The 20229-nt window shown below is 49.7% G+C and overlaps 1 protein-coding gene across 7 annotated transcripts in view; it reads right to left on the bottom strand.

Annotated features, from left to right (window-relative positions):
• The window catches only part of Dennd3 (DENN domain containing 3), a 57714-nt gene that overhangs the window by 25842 nt on the left and 11643 nt on the right, over positions 1 to 20229 (bottom strand). For 4 of the 7 annotated variants that reach the window (XM_063263576.1, XM_017595246.3, XM_006241738.4 and 1 more), the window contains exons 5-12: positions 17942 to 18053; positions 14077 to 14196; positions 13524 to 13742; positions 9502 to 9623; positions 5865 to 6020; positions 3986 to 4082; positions 2345 to 2448; positions 1505 to 1704 (exon numbers count right to left, since the gene is read on the bottom strand). In XM_063263576.1, coding sequence (XP_063119646.1) covers positions 1505 to 1704; positions 2345 to 2448; positions 3986 to 4082; positions 5865 to 6020; positions 9502 to 9623; positions 13524 to 13742; positions 14077 to 14196; positions 17942 to 18053 — 1130 coding nt within the window. Of the gene's footprint in view, positions 1 to 1504; positions 1705 to 2344; positions 2449 to 3985; positions 4083 to 5864; positions 6021 to 9501; positions 9624 to 13523; positions 13743 to 14076; positions 14197 to 17941; positions 18054 to 20229 lie in introns of those variants that run through there. The other 3 variants (XM_039080223.1, XM_039080224.1, XM_039080225.2) reach the window with 3 other exon arrangements.

The following is a 20229-nucleotide window of genomic DNA, read 5'->3' as shown; positions in this document are numbered from 1 at the left end:
TGCACTCAGGACCTCTGGAAGAGCAGTCGGTGCTCTTACCACTGAGCCATCTCTTCAGCCCAGCAATTATGTTTTTAAAACTATGAATATTAAGTAAAAATACTAAGACTGGGCCTTCGAAGACTAAGCTGATAGCCAAAGCCAAGATCTGCCTGTCAAGTAGGGCTCAGCCTTTGTCACCTTACCAGGCTCTGGGCAGTGGTATCCCAGGACTTCCACTGCAACGATTCGAAAGGTAAGGACTGGACACCAGAGCTTCTAAGTGCCATGGGCATTCTGAAGCATGATCTGAAGTCCCCTGGGGTCTAAACATTGAGCAGGAGTTGAAGTCCCTGTCCTCCCAGGAGCTTCCTTGGAACAAGGGACCAGAGGCAGCAGCCACATCAACGCCCATGCCAGAGGTGGTACTTTGGCTAGGGAGGCTGGAGGAAGGTGGAACCTGCAATGGTCAGGGAGCTCCGGATGAACACAGAAAAGGCAGGCAGGTCGTGTCCCAGAACGAGTGTGCACATGCCTGCCGAGCCTAGAAAAGGAACTGGTCTGCTTGGGGTCAGACACCTAGGAAGTGGCTCACACCTCCTGCTCTGAGACGTGCAGAGCAGCCTTTTCAGACAGACAGCCTGAGCTAAGAACAGCAGCAGCAAGGGCCTGGCATCCAACAGTGTCTCCTACCCAGTAAGGTCTCAGCGGGGCTACAGTATACGTCTATGATGTCACACCAAACAGGAGGAGCCTTGGGAAGTTTACATGGCTCGTAAATGTCTAACAGCTCCCTTTAGGAAGGGTCTGGTACCCAACCAGGGGCATCCCATCACACACCTGTAACTAAGACGTATACTATATGCATCACACACACACGCACGCATGCGCACATACACAGAAGTGGTAGGGCATGGACATAAAATATTTTTTGGATTTTTTCCCCCTGCTTTTATGAAGGCAGGATCTCAGTCTCACAATGACCACATTCACACAGGGTAGCAGGAAACCAGGCTGGCCCCAAACTCACAGCCACCACCAATCCTACCCCAGACCCCTGAGCTGCTAAGATTACAGGCATTCACCTGTTGGTATTCTATCTAAGCTCCACCCCCTCAGTCACCTGGGAACAGCCATGTATGCTCCGCCCCACAGTTGCCTAGCAACAGTCAGCTGTGCCTGACTAGGATGCTTGCCCCCTCCTCTCCCTCTTTTTGCTCTTTGCTCTTCTCTGCTGTTCCCCTCTGTTCCTTCTCTCCCCACCCCATCCCCCCTGTCCCCTACGTGCCCATGGCTGGCCGCCTTACCTCTCTTCTATTCTTCACTCATTAAACCTCTCCACGTGGACCATGTTGGCTTGGTGTGTTCTGTCTGGGCACGGGCCAAGATTTAAACCCTAACATCACCACCATGCCAGGCCAAGACAGTTTACATTTTTAAACACACGTACTCACTCGGAACCAGGCTCGGATCTCTAAACTGCAGCCATGCTGGGAGAGTAGATGCAGGAGGGAAGCCCCCTCACCTGGACTGCTGCTTTTGCAGCTCGAGGTATCCATTATCCGAAGCGATGAGTTTCTGGGTGGCAGCTCGGGCAGGGAGATGTCCTGCAGGTTGGGCATGCTGACCACCATGCGCCTGTGTGCGATGTTCAGGGGTGAGGCCTTCCTAGACGCCATCTTCTCCACAGTAGGTCTCCTTGGACTTATAAGCATCCTGTCTATCCTAAGGAAAAGCAAGAGTTCACTTCATGGGCACAAAGATGAAAGCCCGATCCTCCACTACCTATCGTATCCAGAGTAATGAGCAGGGGTGGGAGCCAGACATGGGGGGTAAGAACCTGTCGCTAAGTCCAGCCTCAAGCAGCTCAAGGGTAAAGGACAAAGGTTCTCAGCCCACAGTCCCAAAGATGAACAGGGCACTGCCGTGGGTGATGCACACACAAAATCAGGAAAGCACAGGGGAAAAAATAGGCCCTGTGACTGGGGAACATGGGAAGGAAGTGGAGATGGACAGAGATCAGGGTGTGGTACAGGATACCAGGCCAGGCACACAAAGCCTGCCCCCATGAAACAGGGACACACAGAGCATGCACCTTTGAAGGCTCACGATGAATTGCTCAATAGCCTGCTGAATTGATCATTTGTATGTCCAAATGAAATGGACAGGGTTGGAGGCATGGCTTAGCGGTTAAGAGCTCTGTCTGCTCGTCCAGAGGTCCTGAGTTCAATTCTAAGCAGCCACATGGTGGCTCACAACCATCTGTAATGGGATCCGATGCCCTCTTCTGGTGTGTCTGAAGGCAGTGACAGTAGACTCATATACATAAGATAAATAAATAAATCTTTAAAGAAAATAAGAGCACCTGTCCTCCTCAGACTGAGTGTCGAGGTCCATCCGAGCAAAGGCGTCCATCCTGCCGTTGAGCCGGGCCTTCAGGAAGGAGTGGAACATGTAGGTGTCCAAGACCTGCATGTGAGAAAGGCTGTCATACTGAGCTCATGGTCCTCCGGCCCCCACCCAAAGCCAACTGCAGCCCCACTGAGACACGACCTCCCCTGCACAGGCTCCTCTGGGCAGGAGTCTATGCAAACGGAAAACTTCACAACTGGGGCTTTTTGTAAACTTGTTTTTATTACTTTTAGTAATGTGTCTGTGAATCTATGCAGGTGCCCGCAGAGGCCAGAGGGGTCAGATTCCCCCATAGCTGAGATCATGGTGTGAGTCGCTCGAGGTGGGTGCTGGAAACTGAGCTAGAAGAGGGGAATAGAGTCTCCACGCAGGGCCATCTCTAGGCTTGCGATTGGTTTATGTACTCAGAGATCCCTGACCTGTGCCTGGAAAACCACGAAGGTTAAAAAGCCCAGGCCGCTTGCCCACTAGGACAGCCGTGCTGGTAGTACATGTGCCCCTCAGCCCTGGGACCTGTGCACACGCTACAGCACTCAGTCTGGCTCTGCCGGCTCTCACAGGCTCAGGCTCAGGAACTAGACAGCCCCGGGATCCTGACTCTACAGGGGACCCCCCAGCACTGCAGTTGTTTCCACCTAGGTGTGTACGTGAGCCTTAGCAAGAAACCTCTCTGGGCTACAGGCTCCTCCCAGGAAAGGCAGGAAGAGGAGGTAAAAGGAACCCAGATCCACATGGGAGGGGGGGGGGTCCAGAAACAGCCAAGGCAGGAACCCGAAGGCAAACACTGTAGGAAGATGCAAAAGAGAAACAGGCCACAGAGAGGTTGAAGGGAACTCTGAACAGCCAGAGGACCCAGAGCTGCTACACATAGCCCTGTTCCAGATGGTGGGTCCACAAACTGGCCTGGATTACTATAAGAAAGCAGAGGACACCAGGAGGGTCACAGGGCAGAAAAGGAGAGGGGAGGCACACACAAGCCATGGAGGAGTCACACCAGTACCTGTTACCCAGTAGATGGGTTAACCTGTACCCTGGAGGCGGGCAGCTCTTCCCACCTCAAAGATGTCACAACAGACCCACGGGGGTCCACGGGGCTGCTTGCCAGATCAAATAGTCATTAAGAATTGGGCAGAAACAGTGGGCTCCCCCACAAACCTAGGCTAAGGTCAGTCTCAGACAAAGAAAGGACCAGCACTCTCAGACCAACATGGCAGTGGCAAGGAACTCTCCCAGGGCCAAGCTCTCCTCACAGACAGAGCAAAGGCTGCCTAGGCTGAAGACTGTGACAGGGAGAGGGGATTGATGCCCTGACTGAGGGCGTGGTCACCCAGATACGCAACATACACCAGTCTATCAAACCACACACTTAATACCATGTACAATACTACATGTACTTAATGTACAATACTACAAAGCTAATTTAGAAATGAGGTGGCCACAGAACCAGAAAAGGCCAAAGAACCAGAAAAACTTCAAAAAAAGTTTCTGAAAAGGCCAATACAATAAGACAAGACTAGATCAGGAAAAGCCTTTGAGAAACATTTCCACAGGGAGGAGTAAGTGGATGGAGCCTCCCCAGCCCCACCCCTCTCACCTGCTTATAAAATTGCTGGTCCCCTGCTGCTCTCGTCTTGAGAAACTCCTCGCTGTTGAAGACGCGGTGCTCATAATTCAAGTGATTCTTCACCTCCCTAGCCAAGAGAAGGTAGGCCATGTGCTCAACCACAACGCCCAAAGGCATGCTGTCTAGCAGCAGAATGGCGCGAGAAACACCCTCCCGAGCTTACTGCATCCTACAATGACAGCAGCAGGAGGGACTGTGTGGTCCTCAGCACTTCTCTAACTAGGAGGAAGCTGGGAGAGAGGACCCTGGACGTCAGCTCTTTATACCAACGAAGACTCAACGATTGGCTATTGCACGACAAAGGCCACTAGGCTCAGCGGTCAGTTTGGAGGTAGAGGGCATAAAAATGCTGCCCACACCATAGCCACAAATCTACCCAACCAAGCTTCTCTACTCCATAACCTGCCTCATAAGCTCGTGGGCCTTCAGTTTACAATGTCCCCAAGCTACAGTGACATGCTGTAAATAGTTGATGGCTGCACGGTTTGGCCAGGTGGCTTCCTTCTACTGTGAGTGAAGACACATTCATCTAGAGACAAAGAGTCTGACAGCCTGGAATCTTATTTTCTTCCTGTTGTTTTGGGCAGGGTGAAGAGTCTCATGTAGCTCAAGATGGCCTCAAACTTGGGGGATGGCCTTGCACTACAGATCTTCCAAGCTCTGCCTCCTTCCCCAAATACTGGGATCACAGGCTTGACCATGACACTTGGTTATAAACCGTTTTGTTGTTGTTTTGCTTAAAAAAAAAAAAAAGTAAAGACATTCGACCACTTCAGTTATAAAAAAAAATCTGTCTCCCTGGGGCTGGAGAGATGGCTCAGCAGTTAAGAACATAAGAGACCTTCCAGATGTCCTGAGTTCAATTCCCAGCAACCACACGGTGGCTCACAACCATCTGTAATTGGGTCCGATGCCATCTTCTGGTATGTCAGCAACTGTGTGCTCATATACATAAAACAAATAAATAAGCCTTTTTAAACAAAAATTGTCTCCCAAGAATAAAAAAGAAACCTACCCAAGACCACACTTTGAGAAAAGAAACAATGCAATCTTATCTCTGACACACTGCCTCATTTTCTTCCTAATAAATTTGCTTTCTGTAAGTGAAGGCATCAAAAAGCAAGGCTGTTTCAGTTTGGAAACAATCAGAGTCCTGGGAGAGCCACGGCTCTCTGCCAAGCCTCCCCCCCCCCCCCCCCCGTCCCCCGCACTGGAGCGGACGCCCCTTCAGAGCAGAACAGAGCCTGCTTCGGAGCCTCCTTTTCTATGGAGGCAGGGTGCAAGCAGCAAGAAGAGAACAGGATGCTGCAGAATTAAGAGTTGGAAGAAAGAAAAGGCCCCAAGCTGTAACACAACCTCTTAAGTGAGGTATGTTGAGGCTGGAATTAACAACTCAGTTCCTGTACTGTGTCACATTCAATCAACACACAAACTTGACTTGACCACTCTACGGATGCCCCGGGCCTTAGGTCACACAGGCATAGACCACGAAGTGGGTGATGTCAAAGAGCTTCCCAGCAGCAAAGCCGGCACACTCATCTGTCCTGAGCCCCTTGGAGGTCGCACCATCTGGTTTCTGAGTCCTGTGGCTATGCCCCAGGTATCTCCCCACGACTTCTGGAACACACGCTCCCTGGACTGACCCTGAGCCTTCAGCCAGAGCACACAGGCACCACCTGCCAGGAAGCCCCTTGGAAACGGCCATTCGAGTGTCCAGTGATAGGACAGACAGATGGTCAAGGCTGGCAGGGTGCTGGGCAGGGTCAGAGGAGACCCCGCTGGTCTGGTCATGAGGAAGGGTGGGGAATGAACTCCGTAGCCACTCCTAGATCTGGGATCTTTGAGATACCTGAAGATGCCGACGAGCAGCTGCAGAGTGATATGCTGGATCTTGCAGTTGAGAGCCTGCTGCCAGGCTCGGCGGCGGGCTCGGCCCTCATTCAAGTCTGTGCTGGCGCTCAGGTGTGCAAGGTGCAAATCTGGGTGCAGCTGGAGACTCTGGACTCTGGGAAAAAGCAGAGCTGGTGTGAGGTGGGCAGAGGCCAGGTAGACAGTTCGAGATGCTCTGATGCCCATCATTGACGAGGGAAGGCAGGCCTCCCTCCAGGTCACAAGAAATTTCCTGTCGGAGCCACCATGAGGGTCAACCATGGCTCCCAACAGCTACCCAGCAGCATCCATTGCCCAGGAGGTTCGGAAGCCACTCTGTGTCCTGAGTGCCACCATTCTTGGCCTAGCATGGAGAGATCACTGGCTCATCTGCAGACCCTCAAGCACAGAGGAACTCACCCAGAGCCACCACCAAGCCTAGGGCCTGGCTTTCCCATCACCACGCAAGCCTGTGTTTTGAGAAAAGCTTGGTGATGTAGCCCTGGGCTCAATCTTCTGCATTTCAAGGATGTGAGATTTGCCCAAGAGGAAGCTCTGGGTATCAGCGAACAAGCCTGCCATTTTAAACAAGCTGGAGCAACACGTGTTCCACAAATGTTCTTTTGTGCACCTACTGTGGGCCAGGCACAGTCCTGAGTATGGACCAGGCAAAGGCCATAGTAGGGGGAAATGGAAAACAGAGAAGTCACCACAGAGCATGGTGATAAACGACAGGACAGCAGAGACCCCATGTGGTGAGGCTATGACCATGAGAAGGCAGACTATCAGAGGAGAGTGCTCTGTGAGAGAGTCCGACACTGCTCTGTGAGAAGCCAGGTACACAGCCCCTAGGGGTAAGAGAGAAGAGAGGCTCTTGGGTGCTCACAGCCCTGCCAGTACAGTGAACTTACAGCGCCCAGCATAGTTCAAAAACACATGGACCATAAGGAGCAGGTGTGGGTTGGGATGGCTGCCCTGGGTGGGTGTCCCCGCCCCGCTGACCTGACCAGTGAGGCCTCATGGGTCCTTGCCTGCCTGACAGGGTTATGGCAACTGCACACTAACACCAAACTGACATTTACCAGGCAGAACACAGAGCGGGGTACAGGAGGGACCGAACATCGGTGACTCCCCTGCCTAAAACACAGGGTGCTGCCTGATGTGTGGTGGTCTTCTGTTTGGGCACAGCTGGGAGGAAGAAGCAGTTCCCTGCAGAACCCAGTCCTTCCCTCCTACACACGCACTGGGCCAGCACTACCGAGAAAGGGGTCCTTATCCCTGACCTGCAGTGAGGAAAGCTTCATCTCATCAGAAGAAAAGGAAGAGCACTGTGGCCCAGGACCGCTAGGAGAATCTGGGAGAAAAGACCATTGCCCTGTGTCCCTCTGGCCAAATGTGTGTATATAGGTGTGCTCTGTCTTCTCGGACAGTTAAGGAGGCCCCACGATGGCCTGGATCAGACTTAGAAGCATATTGACCTGTCAGGTTTATAAATCAGTGCTCCTGGACTGAACCCCTGCAAGATGCTCCACCCACAGGCTCATGGAGGGAGGGGGTGCCATGGCAGGGACCCAACCCCACACCCCTCTATTGGATTCTGAAAAGCAAGCATGCCAACAATGCTAGGTTCTTCCGCCAAAGCAAACAGCCAGGTCACCATGGAATGACTCTGCCATGCTTAGCAAGAGGAATGTAAGAATCCACTCAGGAGCCTAACCCAAACCCCAGGTGGCTGCAGGGACAGCCATAACTGTAGCCCTCACTGTCACGAAGGGCAAACTCCCCATGGACTCTTTCTTTTATTACTATTTTTTTTTTTGAGACAGAGTTACTCTGTGTAGCCTTGACTAAGACCAGGCTGGCCTTAAACTCAGAGATCCACCTGCATCTGCCTCCCGAGTGCTGGGATTAAAGTAGTGCACCACTGCTGTCTGACAAACATTCTTATTTACTGATTTATTTTTATTTTATTATGTGCACTGCTGTCTTGCCTGCGTGTATGACTGTGTGAGGGTGTCAGATCCCCTGGAACAGTTACAGAAAGTTGTGAGCTGCCATGTGGCTCCTGGGGGATTGAACCTGGGTTCGCTGGAAGAGCAGACATATTTGGGGAGCTTGTGGACACATCTCTCCAGCCTGACTTTGGAGTCTTTCAAACTTCTAATGATGGGGGCTGGAGAGATGGCTGAATAGTTAAGAGGGCTTGCTGCTCTTCCAGAGGGTCGTTTCCATCTCCAGCATCCACGCAGTGGCTTACGACAGTCTGTAACTGCAGGGATCCAGTGCCCTCTTCTGTCACCCTCGAGCACAAGGCCCACATGTGATACATAGACATTCACATGGGCGAGGCTCTCATATACCTAACATAAACTTTTTTAAAAAGCATAAAAACCTTCTCAGGGTGGAAGAAATGGGAAAAAACAAAACAATGACGACAACAAGCCCAGATGCTGGACTTCTATGTGCAGGCTGAGTGTCCCTTACCCAAAACATTTTATTTAGCAGTGCATGGCTTCAGTGCTAGCAGCTGGCTTAGCATGTGCTAAGGCTCTGAGTTCTAGCTCCACCACACCCCAAAAAACCCAGCTTTGAGAGCAGAGGTGTTTCAGGTGTGGAAGTCTGAATACCTGCATGTACCCATACATATATTCATATACTATATACCTATGTGTGCGTGTGTGTGTGTGTGTGTGTGTGTGTGTGTGTGTGTGTGTGTGTGTGTATATATATATATATATTCGGCATATACTATACATTTCAGGGCTGGACCCAAACCTAAATACCATGTTCAATTATGTGAAGACATAAATGAAGGTAACTTTACCACAGTTTTGGTTTTTGTTTTGTTTGTTGGAGTTTTCTAGAGGAAGAGTTTCTCCGTGTAGCCCTAGCTGTCCTAGAACTCACTCTGTAAACCAGGCTGGCCTCGAACTCAGCGACCTGACAACCTCTGCCTCCCTCCTGAGTGCTGGGATTAAAGGTGTGCACCACCACCACCTGGCTCATAAACCTGTGTTTTTAATGTGACCGCTCACATGAGATCGGGTGAAGCTTTTTCCCCTTCTGGTGCAGAGTCAGCATTCAAAATGTTACAGATTTTGAATTTTTAGATTAGGGATACTTTACCAATAATTAGCAGACATCATCCATAAAGAGGGAATATCCACGAGGGTAGCATGAGAGCTCAGGAAAGCACAGCACACATGGCTCAAACACAATGCACTGACTTCTCAGCCCAGGGTCCCAGGGTCCCCAACAGAAGGACCAAAGGGGACCCAAGAGCATATCTGTACCTCAGACTCAGAGGTACAGAGAGGAAGACCAGGAGTCTGAGGCCAGCTTTGGCTACACAGTGAGACCCTGCCTAAAAAGCAAACAAGGGCTGGGCTGTAGGTCAGCAGTAGAACATTTAACACCACACACACACACACACACACACACACACACACACACACACACACACAGTAAGACCTTGTCTTAAAAAAAAAAAAGCCAAAAGAATAAAAATTCAAACAAAAATCCTAACTATGTAAAATCTACATCCCAATGAGAAAGTAGGGAAGTGGCAAACACAGACTTGGAGCCCAGGCATGCTCAAACACACCGTTTCACATTACCTCTGAATGAAGGCCTGTGCCAGCAGAAGGGGGACGTCAGGGATGTCTACGTCCTCATCAGAAGACTTGGAGCAGGTGACACTCCCGAGGTCAATGTCAATCAGGACCAGGCCATCAGCTTCCTGGAGGGCAGAGGCCAACATAAGACTCCAACACACCTTTAAAACCCTGCGAATGAATGTGCTTCAGTCCCTGCAGTGCTAGGGTTAAGTCACCCTGCTCGGTGCCTCCTCCAAAGAACAGTGCAGGGTGCTGGGGGTCTGACTCATCATGCCTGTCTCTTCTCTGAATTGCAGAAATGTGTCCACAACGTTTACTTTACTACAGTCTCTAACCTCCACACCTACCCATCTCCAAGCCTGCCCGAGTTCCCAAACAAAATGTCGGCCCCCAACTCGAGGCTAATTCACTGTCTCTTCCTCCCCTTGACCTGTGGCATCTTCCATTCTACTTTGGGTCCCTATGATTTTGACCACTCTAAGGAGCCTGAGGAATTTTTTTTCATCTGGATTAACTTGGGTATTTCTTATTTACATTTTGATTGTTATTCCCTTTCCTAGTTATTCCCTTTCCGGGGTTTCCGGGCCAACATCCCACTAATCCTTCCCCCTCCCCTTCTCTATGGTGTTCCCCTCCCCATCCTCCCCCCATTACCGCCCTCCCCCCAACAATCCCGTTCACTGGGGGTCCAGCCTTGGCAGGACCAAGGGCTTCCCCTTCCACTGGTGCTCTTACTAGGCTATTCACTGCTTCCTATGAGGTTGGAGCCCAGGGTCAGTCCATGTATAGTCTTTGGGTAGTGAGCCTGAATAATTTGGGCTCAAAGTGTGCCTTGTCTTTCAGCTGTCCTGGAGGATTGTCTGGATTGTACCAGGGCTCAGAATCCCTTTCCTTTTGAAAACTGAGCAATTCACCTGTATATTGACCACAGCCCTTCTCTGAGTTTAGATGCCAAGCAAGTTGTCAAGTTCCCATCACTCCTGGGACAAATACTGCACATAGTACTTCATGGCGCCTTGAAAGAGCATTCCAGAACTCCCCAACTATACTACTCACACTCACTGTCCAGTGTGTCACTCAGCTGTCCAGCCAGCTCTGCCTCTCAGGACCCAGAGCACAAGGCTAAGAGACCTCAATATAGGGGTGGAATTTCTGAAAATATGCACACTGGGGGACTTACAATGTCTTATCTGTGACAGCAAGTACTAGGCATGAATGCATAGGTCTAGACCCCAAGACTCTCAAGTCTGCTGGAAGAGACGAGGACACTTAGAAGATACCACTCCTGCTCTGGCCCTGATCCCCACCCTTGGGTGGCATGTGCAACACATGCAAACACAGCTTGTTCTGGGCCAAAGTCTGACTGGGATAGCATGGGTCTTCAGGCTAAGCACACAGTGCTATCCTCTAGGCTAACACCAGGTGTGTGCAGGACATGGCCTAACTGGACTACTCCCAGGCCTCCTAGCTCTTTTCTGCTAACCCCATCCATGAGAAGCGTTAACATGAAACAACTCCAAAATGCTGCTCTTGGGATCTTTCAGAACAACTAAATCATGAAGCTAGTTTCCTGCAAGATTCCTGACCGGAATTGCTAAGTAAATATGTCTGGGGGGCAGGGGGAGCTTCCTGCCTGAAAAGCCCAGACAAGACGGCTTTTTATGAGTGACATAAAAAAAGAGACACAATTTTAAACATCAGAGGACTGCCCATTTTTTCTGGTCCACAAGGCACATGAGGCAAGGTTCTCTGTTTCCAACCCCCCTGGGGAGGTCTCAACAGCCTCTTCCTAAGTTATTTTCCACAGTGAGTCACTGGTTTTGGCAAGAATACAGAAGCCTGCCCACCCGTCCACCCACAGTGGAGAAATGGGGCAGTCTGGGAGGCGGGATTTCCTCTAAGTTTCTAGGAAATGGTGTGGATGACAAAGAATCTGAAAGAGGCTGAGAGCAGAGCCATGAGGGCCAGGAACACTGGGTGTCCAGCATGGCCCCTTCTCTGCTTTTGTCTATACATAAAGTGCTCAGAACACAAAGTCAAATGCAGGACATGGTGAGTACGTCAGGGGAGTCATAGATTCAAAGCCAACCTGGGCTTCAACAGTGAGTTCTGACCCAGCCTGAGCTACATATGGAGTCCTCCTCCCTCTCTCTCTCTCTCTCTCTCTCTCTCTCTCTCTCTCTCTCTCTCTACACACACACACACACACACACACACACACACACACACACACACACACACACACACACACTTTAAAATAAATCTTTCTAAAAAAAAAAAATCTAAAATCCCAGCACTTGTACAGAGAGATGGGCGAGGGAGACAGAATTACACAGAAGCTCACTGTGCAGCGAGCCTGGCAGAACCAAGAAAGACCCTGCCTCAAACTGGAAAGTGAGAACTGACTTCCAGACATTGTCCTGTGACCTCTGCATACATGACATGACATGTATCCCACCGCCCCCTCAGACATACATAAACATACGCAAATAAAATTATAAAAAAAGAAACAAAATGAAGTCAATTCAGTGCCATTCTCCCTGTCCTATGGAATGTGCACATAAAAAGATGCCATGGGTAACTAGAAATAAATGAACACTGGCCAGCACTGAGCCGCCAGGTTCCCACCCCCAAGAGTACCAGGATCAGAAACAGTAACAGGCACTGGCATGAGATGGGACTGTACGCTGTGTCCTCGAGTCCATCGGCTGCCTTGGGAGAGGCTGGCAATGCCTCAGAAGGTCCTCAGCAACACTGCCACTACAGCTGAAAGGGAATGACCCCATCACCTGTCAACCATCCTCAAGCTGACCGTTGGGCCTATCTACCCTGGATCCGTGACAGATCACAATTTAAACACATTCCAGAGCCAGCACCGGGGAGGCCAAGGCAGGAGAATACAGAGAGAGCTTGAGTGCCCTGGGCCACAATAGTGTGACACTCTGTCACAAACAAATAAACACTATGTCAAATTAGCAGCACAGTGACCTCCGTTCAACACCTACAGTATGCCATGTGCTACTCCATGTCTCCTTCGATCCTCACTGCAGCAACAAGGTTGACAAATTTGCTGTCCTTTGATGGCTAAGAGAGGAAGAAGTTCCCTATTTCGATAAGTGAGAGCCACATAGGGTATACACCATGTCAATTGTTACCAAAGCACATGCGATACATTTAAAATAGCAAAGCAGGGCTGGAGAGATGGCTCAGTGGTTAAGAGCTCTGGCTGCTCTTCCAGAGGTCCTGAGTTCAATTCCCAGGCATACTTGCAGATATAGCACCTATATACATTAAATAAATAAATAAATAAATAAATAAATAAATAAATAAATAAATAAATCTTTAAAAAAATGAGGTTGGGGATTTAGCTCAGTGGTAGTGTGCTTGCCTGGCTCTTAAACAAACAGACAAAACTCAGCAAAGTAGAAAACAAGCTGTGGTAACAAGAGTGGCCATCTACAAGCCAGCTGTGTGCCAAGGTTGGATCCCTGTCCCTAGTATGTTGCTGCCTCCATTTACAGATAAGAGAAGAGGGACTGATTCATCCAGGTTACAGAGCTGATTAGCAGCAGAGGCTAGAGGTAACATCACTCCATGGCCGGAATGCCTGTCCCCCACTCAAAGCCTACTGCAAGCCCCAGGCACCGCTCTGAACGACAAGTGGGCTGGGAGGTAACACAAGGCTCTGGGCCTTGAATTGTGGGGTTCTGATTTCAAACACATCCCAAGGCAGAGAAAGGAAAGAGTAAATAAGACTCACAGTGTGTGCGCATTCACAATGGGCAGAAGACACGGTCCCCTCTGTGTTGTCTATGTATGTATACATGTGGGTGGTGTGGTGCCCAGAGCATGGGACAGACAGACAGACAGAACTCCTGAACTACAAGCACTGTCTTCTTTGCTTTTCACTACACAGAGACACACAGTGCTTTCAAATGCAGCTTCCCGCCGCCGGCTGCCGCCGCACAATGAGGTCACATGGCTTTATTCTCCCCAGTCACCCCAAAGGTTCCCTCCCTAACCTTTCTGACTTCTTCAAAGTGGTCGAGATGACAGCCCATGAGGAAAGACGTGGGAGCCATGACGAAGTCCAGCATCTGACCCGACAGGATGGGCACGAAGGTGTGCTGCCACTGCAGGGGGTGGACGTAGGCCACGAAGCATTCAGCCATGAGAGTCAGCAGGGCCCAGTCTGAGGAGAAGAACACCATGCGCTGTTCCGTCAAGATACAGGTCAGGATCTAGGGGAGCAAGAGCACTGTTTGCTTCTGGTTGCTTCCAGCCGCTTTGAGCAGCGCATGGGCAGCCCCTCCCCGAGACTAGAGGCTGCTCTTAGCCTCATCTTGCGCTCTATTTACGGAACCAAGGACAAAGCTGTTTACAGTCCCGCGTGCAGCCTTAGGTGTCGGGTCTAAGTGTGGGGTGCGGGTACTTTTGAGTACACAGCTTCCTGCACTTCCTTTTTGGCAGTCCTGGGGTTCACACCCAGAGGTTGAGGCAGGTGCTCCACCCCGCCCCCACTATAAAACCCAGTTCAATCCTGTCTAACAGCCAGTGTTCCTGGCGCCCACATACCTGCAACACTTTCTCAGGCCGGAAGCACAGCAGGGGCAGGTGAAGGTCCAAGTCGATGATGGGGCTCTCTGGGTCCGCTCGAGAAGGAAACACGACCTGCAGTGGCTTCATGTTAAATATCTGCGAGGACCAAGAGCTAACTCAATAGAGTGTCTGCAACAGGGATCAACATACTTCCACATTCATAGTTTGGGCACAGAGGACGCCAGCATCAGAAACTGTCGTGAGGGTTAGGGAACTGCTCAGTCCGTAGAGCATCTGCCGTGCAAACATGAAGCGCTGAGTTAGATCCTCAGCACCCATACGAAAACCCAACTGTGATGTTACATGGACATAGCCCCAGCGGAAGACTGGACACAGTGGCTCACAATCCCAGCCCTCAGGAGGAAGAGCCTGGCAGACCTCTGTGAGTTTCAAGGCAGCCTAAGCTACATAGTGAAATGCTATCTAAAAAGGAGGAGGAGGAGGAAGAGGAGGGGAGGAGAAGAAGGAAGAGGGGGAGGGGAGGAGGAGGGAAAAAAGAGAAAGAGGGGGAGGAGGAGGAAGATGAAGAGGAAGAGGAGGAGGAAAAAGAGGAGGAGAAAGAGGAGGAGGAGGAGAAGGAAGAGGGTGAGGAGGAGAAGAAGGAGAAGGAGGAGGAGGAGAAAAAGGGGAAGGGGAAGAAGAAGAAGAGGAGGGAGAGGGGGAGTGGAGGGGGAGGGGGAGGAGGAGAAGCAGGAGAAAGAGGAGGAAGAGGAAGAAAAGGGAAAGCGGAAGAAGAAGAGGAGGAGGAGAAAGAGGAGGAGGAGGAAGAGGAGGAGGAAGAGGAAGAGGAGGAAGAGGAAGAAGAAGAAGAAGAAGAAGAAGAAGAAGAAGAAGAAGAAGAAGAAGAAGAAGAAGAAGAAGAAGAAGCAGCAGCAGCAGCAGCTAGAAAGATAGTCCAGTGGCTAAGAGCATTTGTTGTCCTTACAGAGGCCCTGGGTTTGGTTCTGAGAACCCATGTGGTGCGTTCTTCTAACTTCCTTCAGCACCAGGCACACACACAGTGCACCTAAATACATGTGGGCAAAGCATTCTACACATTAAAAAAAAAAACCTAAAAAATTTAAATAAAAAAGAAAATCACCACCACCATCACCTTAGTCACCATCCCAGTGAGATGGCAGAGACAGTAGGATCCCTGGTGCTTGTTTGCCAACCAGAATGGCTTAATTGGAAACCCCACATCTTAAAAAAAAAAAGATGGTGAGCCCCTAAGAAATGACGCCCATGGCTGCCCTCTGACCTTTACAGACATGAGTTCATGCATGTATGCATGTACACTTGAGCACACTTGAACATACATGCTCACTGCATAGAAAGGAAAGCACCAATGGAGGACAGCCTAGGACAGGACAAGCTAGAGGACAGTCATGCAGAAAGGCAGGTCCCAGTGACTTATGCTGGGACCTGAATCCAAGACCAGCACAAGCCAGCCAAGTGCACTGTATGGTTCTCATCCCCAGACCCTAAATGACGTCTGTCTGGTCTTTTAGATAGGGTCTCATGTAGACCAGGCTAACCCTGAGCTTACAATCTTGCAAAGAATGACCTTGAACTCCTTATCGTCCTACATCTAACTTCCTTAGCCTATTAACTAGTTTGCATGCTGTTCACTGAAGGACAAAGTTCAGTCTTTACCCCGTCCTTTGTTCCAGCTGCATGAATTCTAAACTGAGCATGCTGGGAGAAATCTTGAGTGTTATGTGTTTATATTAGTTACTGAAAGCACATATCCTAAGTATTTCTCACTGAACACCCACAGTTCTTTTCAAACTTTTAACTCAAAACACTTTAAGGAAGATCTATTACTCTGATTATTTTGAAATAACACTTCAACTTCAACTCCACATTCACGGCAGGCCTAAGCGTGCTAAGAGACCCAAAGTGCTCATGGAAGAAATCAAGAAGTTTTGGTCTTTGCAGCAAGACACGGATGTGCAGCTACACGTCCTACCCAGAGAGAATAGAAAGATCCGGGCGCAGGCAAAGCAGACATCAGAACCAAGAGGGGCATCAGATCAGATGGGGAGCAGAACTACTGACACAAAGTCAAAGTTGGGGGGACACACTCCTCAGACTTCCAGTCATACAAGTTCCTGTGTCAAATGTATCTCCCTATAAAAAAGTGGAAAACAAGAAAACAATAGTCTCTTGGTGGTAACAGTGCCACCTCATGCTTCCTAACATGCAGGGGCTCTGAGATTGCAAGGGCCAGGGTGTCTCCAGAAACGGCACCCATTTCAAATGAGGCAGGTGGGCTAGGAGGGGCTCATGGTTGAACACTGGCCTAGCACGTCCCTGTCTCTGAATACACAGCACCACCAGGCAAAGGAATACAGTAGCTGAGCTTGTGGCTCAGGCCTAGAATCCCAGCTATTTGAAAACTGAGGCAGTGGGGTAATAGTCCAAGGCCAACCTGGGCTACACAGTGAGTTCCTGGCTAGATTGGGCAACTTAGGAAGTCCTGTCTCAAAGTCAAAAGAGGCCTGAAGGGGTATACTCAATGGCAGAATGCTCCTCACGCACTGTAAGGCCGTGTATGCACCCAGCAGAACAACTACACAATAGAAGGGAGACGGAGAACATGCAGAGAAGAGCTAAGCTGCAGCCCCTTCTGAGGGGTGCACAGGAGCCACAGAACACAGAGAAGAGCCCTGTGGCCACACCCATGGGATTGATGCACATATGTGAAGCTTTGATCAGCCCTTGAAAGGCAGAGGTGATGGATCTATGAGTTCAAGGCCAGCCTGGTCTGAGTTTCAGCCAGCCATGGCTATAATGAGACCTGGTCTCAAACAAACAAACAAAAAATCAAAAACAAAAAAAGAGGACTCACATAGTCTGTGTGTCTAGAGCAAACAGGAAGCAATGAGCAGTACTCACTCGCATAGCTCCGAGGTCTCACCCACCACTCAAAACAGGGTGTGTAGTGGTAGGTGCCGGCTGCCCCATCTCCGACCTGACCTCAGCCCTCGCTGGTGGGTCGGTTTGGGCAAACAAGGGCTAAGCTGATAGCATGTGCCTTTAATTCCAACAGTCCGGAGGCAGAGGCAGGTGAATCTGAGTTTGAGGCTAGCCTAGTCTACAGAGTGAGTTCCTGGACAGCCAGGGAAACAGTTCTGAAACCCTATCTCAAAACAAAACAAAACAAAACAAAACAAAACAAAACAAAACAAAACAAAACAGAATTGAGGGCTGGGTGATCAAAGAGAACTACGGGTGGGCCTCTGATCACTAAAGCCCACACTTAGTTCCGGTCTAGCCTCTGCTTCCTGACCCTCCAAGATGAGAGAAGCTGCTGCCACACCTTCTTACTGCCAAGAACAGCACCGTGCCTTCCCAGCTCCCAGCGGGATGGGATAGTCTCTGGAGTTGTCCCTCTGAGAACTAAAAGAGCTAGTAACGTTTCCTGGCTGGAGCCCAGGTGAGGAATACCCTTCTGCTGTTACCCAACGCAGTAAGGTAAGCCTGGTACCCAACATCCAAGACACGCAGATGAAGAGACGGCTTCAAACTTAGGTAAAGTAACAGGACCTCCTGAGACTGAACGTTGGGTGACGTAGCTTCTAAAGAGCAAGAAATGGGATCTCACGAGTTAATACTAAACAGACCCATCGCACATGACCAGCTCTGCCAGTCACGCCACTCAGCAAAGCCCAAGTCCAAATATCTAACTTGTCCCTGCAGAGGTGAGCATGTAAAGCCATTCAGGGAGGGCTCCAGGGGACCAGCATCTGGAGACCAGGCTAAACATGGCTGAAACTTGAAACAGTTTAAAACATTTAGATTCTACTGCCTTCAACACACTGCAGAAAAACCCAGCCCATTTCCAGGTCTCATTTACCAAGTGGAGCGGCCCAGGCGGGGGACTAGGTATTAAGGACAGTCGCGCAGCAAAATCCTTTATGTGATTGTCAACTTCAAAGTCTTTACAGAGCTTCAGATGAGTCAGTAAACTGAAATTTAAACAAAAACAAAAACCATAATGTCACAAAGTACAATGGCAGTCCGATCGACACCCTTTGTTTATCTGGCTGCCGATCACACAGGGGTTTGTGGGGAAAAAAAATAGCTAGACTGTGTGTGTATAACAGAGTGCACGTTACGCTTCAGTGAGAGACATGACGTTTTGAAGTTTCTGAGGAAGGTTCCAAAGTGCATCCACACTTCTGAAGTAAAACTTGAAAATGTCTGGGTGGCCAGGTATGGCATACATGACACCTCAGTGAGGAGGTGAAGAGGGATCAGCACTCAGGCTGAGGTAGGAGGGTCTAGCCTAGGCTACATAGAGATCCTGTCAAAAAAACAAACAAAAAAAAACACACAGACAGACAAATAAAAACAAGCATCGAGCCAACTGAGAAATAACCAATAAAATTGGTAAGTGGCAGCCTTGGAACAGAGGCCTGTCCCAGGGGAGCTAATTGAAGGGCAGAATATCTTGGAAGTAGTCACAGGGGATACAAATGGGGAACCTACACAGACACTCCATTGCACCTCAAGAAAATTGATCTTCATGACTGCATGCAAAAGTGCAGTTGGGACCCCAAGGGAGTGGGTCAGTGACAATTTGGCCCTAAGGAGGGAGCTCTGACCAGGTGAGAAAGTGACCTGCCTACGGAACTGTAAAAAGCCTAGAGATCACGGCTGAGTGGAGACGGACTGTGCTCATGGGGCTAAGCGGGTACCCATGGGGCCCCAGAAAAGACAGCCTCCTCATCACAACCACAGTCAAGCACTTCCCATTTTACAAAAATACTAAATATAACTCCTCACACGACTTAAGTTAGGACATAGAAAAAGCCAGTATTTGGGTCTGGAGAGATGGTTCAGTGGATAAGAGCACTGACTGCTCTTCCAGAGGTCCCGAGTTCAATTCCCAGCAACCACACGGTGGCTCACAGCCATCTGTAATGGGATCTGATGCCCTCTTCTGGTGTGTCTGAAGTGTTCTCACATAAATAAAATAAATCTTAGAAAAAAAAGCCAGTATTCCATATTTGTATTTATTGTAAAAACATAATCGTATCAAGGTAATACTTTTTAAAATAAAACTGCCTGCAGTCTACTGTCCCCAGCACAAATGCATTGTTTCTGACGTATATCCAAAGCCTGTTTGGACATGCCACTTTATTGGTTGATTGAGACAGGGTCACCTTATAGCCCATGCTGGCCTCAAACTTGCCTGTTAGTTAAGGATGACTTGAACTCCTGACCCTCCCTCCAGGGAGGGCTGGGATGGCAGTGTGGACTACCACAGGCCACACACGATACATTCTGCATCTCTGTCATTTGCTCCTCTCAGGCTGCTCCCACTTCTGAGAGTGCAGCAGTGACCCCAGACGGAGGGAACCCAGAATACATGACAGTGGACATTTTGATGTCACATGTTTGCCCTGGCACCCAGCAGGAGGCATTGCTACCATGTGATTAGTCAGCTGCACAGAGTTCATTGGCACAGAGAAACCAGCCCAGGAAGAATGAGAAAACACACCTTCCTGCTGTCTTCCAAAGACCGCCAGTCCTCAGCCATGGCTTCTAATAGCCCACGGTAAAAAACCATCACCTACTCTATAGAGGAGGGCCTGGGAGGCGGCAGGGCTGTCTGCTTCCAAGGAAGAAGACCATCAATGAGGAGGTGAAGAGGGACCAGTTCTAAGGCCCCTCCATCACTCCCTGACCTTTCTGTAAACATGCATTTCCTCATCTCACTCCCTAAGACCAACCAAGCTTTCTGTTCTACAAAGTCTACCGCAGACTCGAGAATGAACTATGTCTAAGAGGTAGCTGTGTTTGAAAAGTGAACCACTAAAGTGCTAGAATTCGAATATGAATGTTGGGAATGCACACTGAGATTCCTGTTTGGCCAGCAGGTGCTTGTCTCAGTGTGACCTAAGTATAAAGATTAAGTGCGTCTTAAGACAACAAGTGCCTTTTTAGCAAGTCAGTGAGTCTGAGGTTTGCTCTTCTGTCTTGGGAACTCCTGCCGCTTGCCACCTTCTGTCTTTAGTCAAACCAGAAGTGCCAATTCTTAAATGTGGCCAGGGTAGTGTCAAACTCCTATATAGCTAAGATTCCATTTGATTTTTCTGCCTTGGCCTCTGCAGTGGTGGGACGGCAGGCGTGCTCTAC

The sequence above is a fragment of the Rattus norvegicus genome, chromosome 7 (assembly GCF_036323735.1).
Source record: "Rattus norvegicus strain BN/NHsdMcwi chromosome 7, GRCr8, whole genome shotgun sequence".
Taxonomy (NCBI): Eukaryota; Metazoa; Chordata; class Mammalia; order Rodentia; family Muridae; genus Rattus; species Rattus norvegicus.
This window is presented reverse-complemented; position numbering and strand designations above follow the sequence as displayed.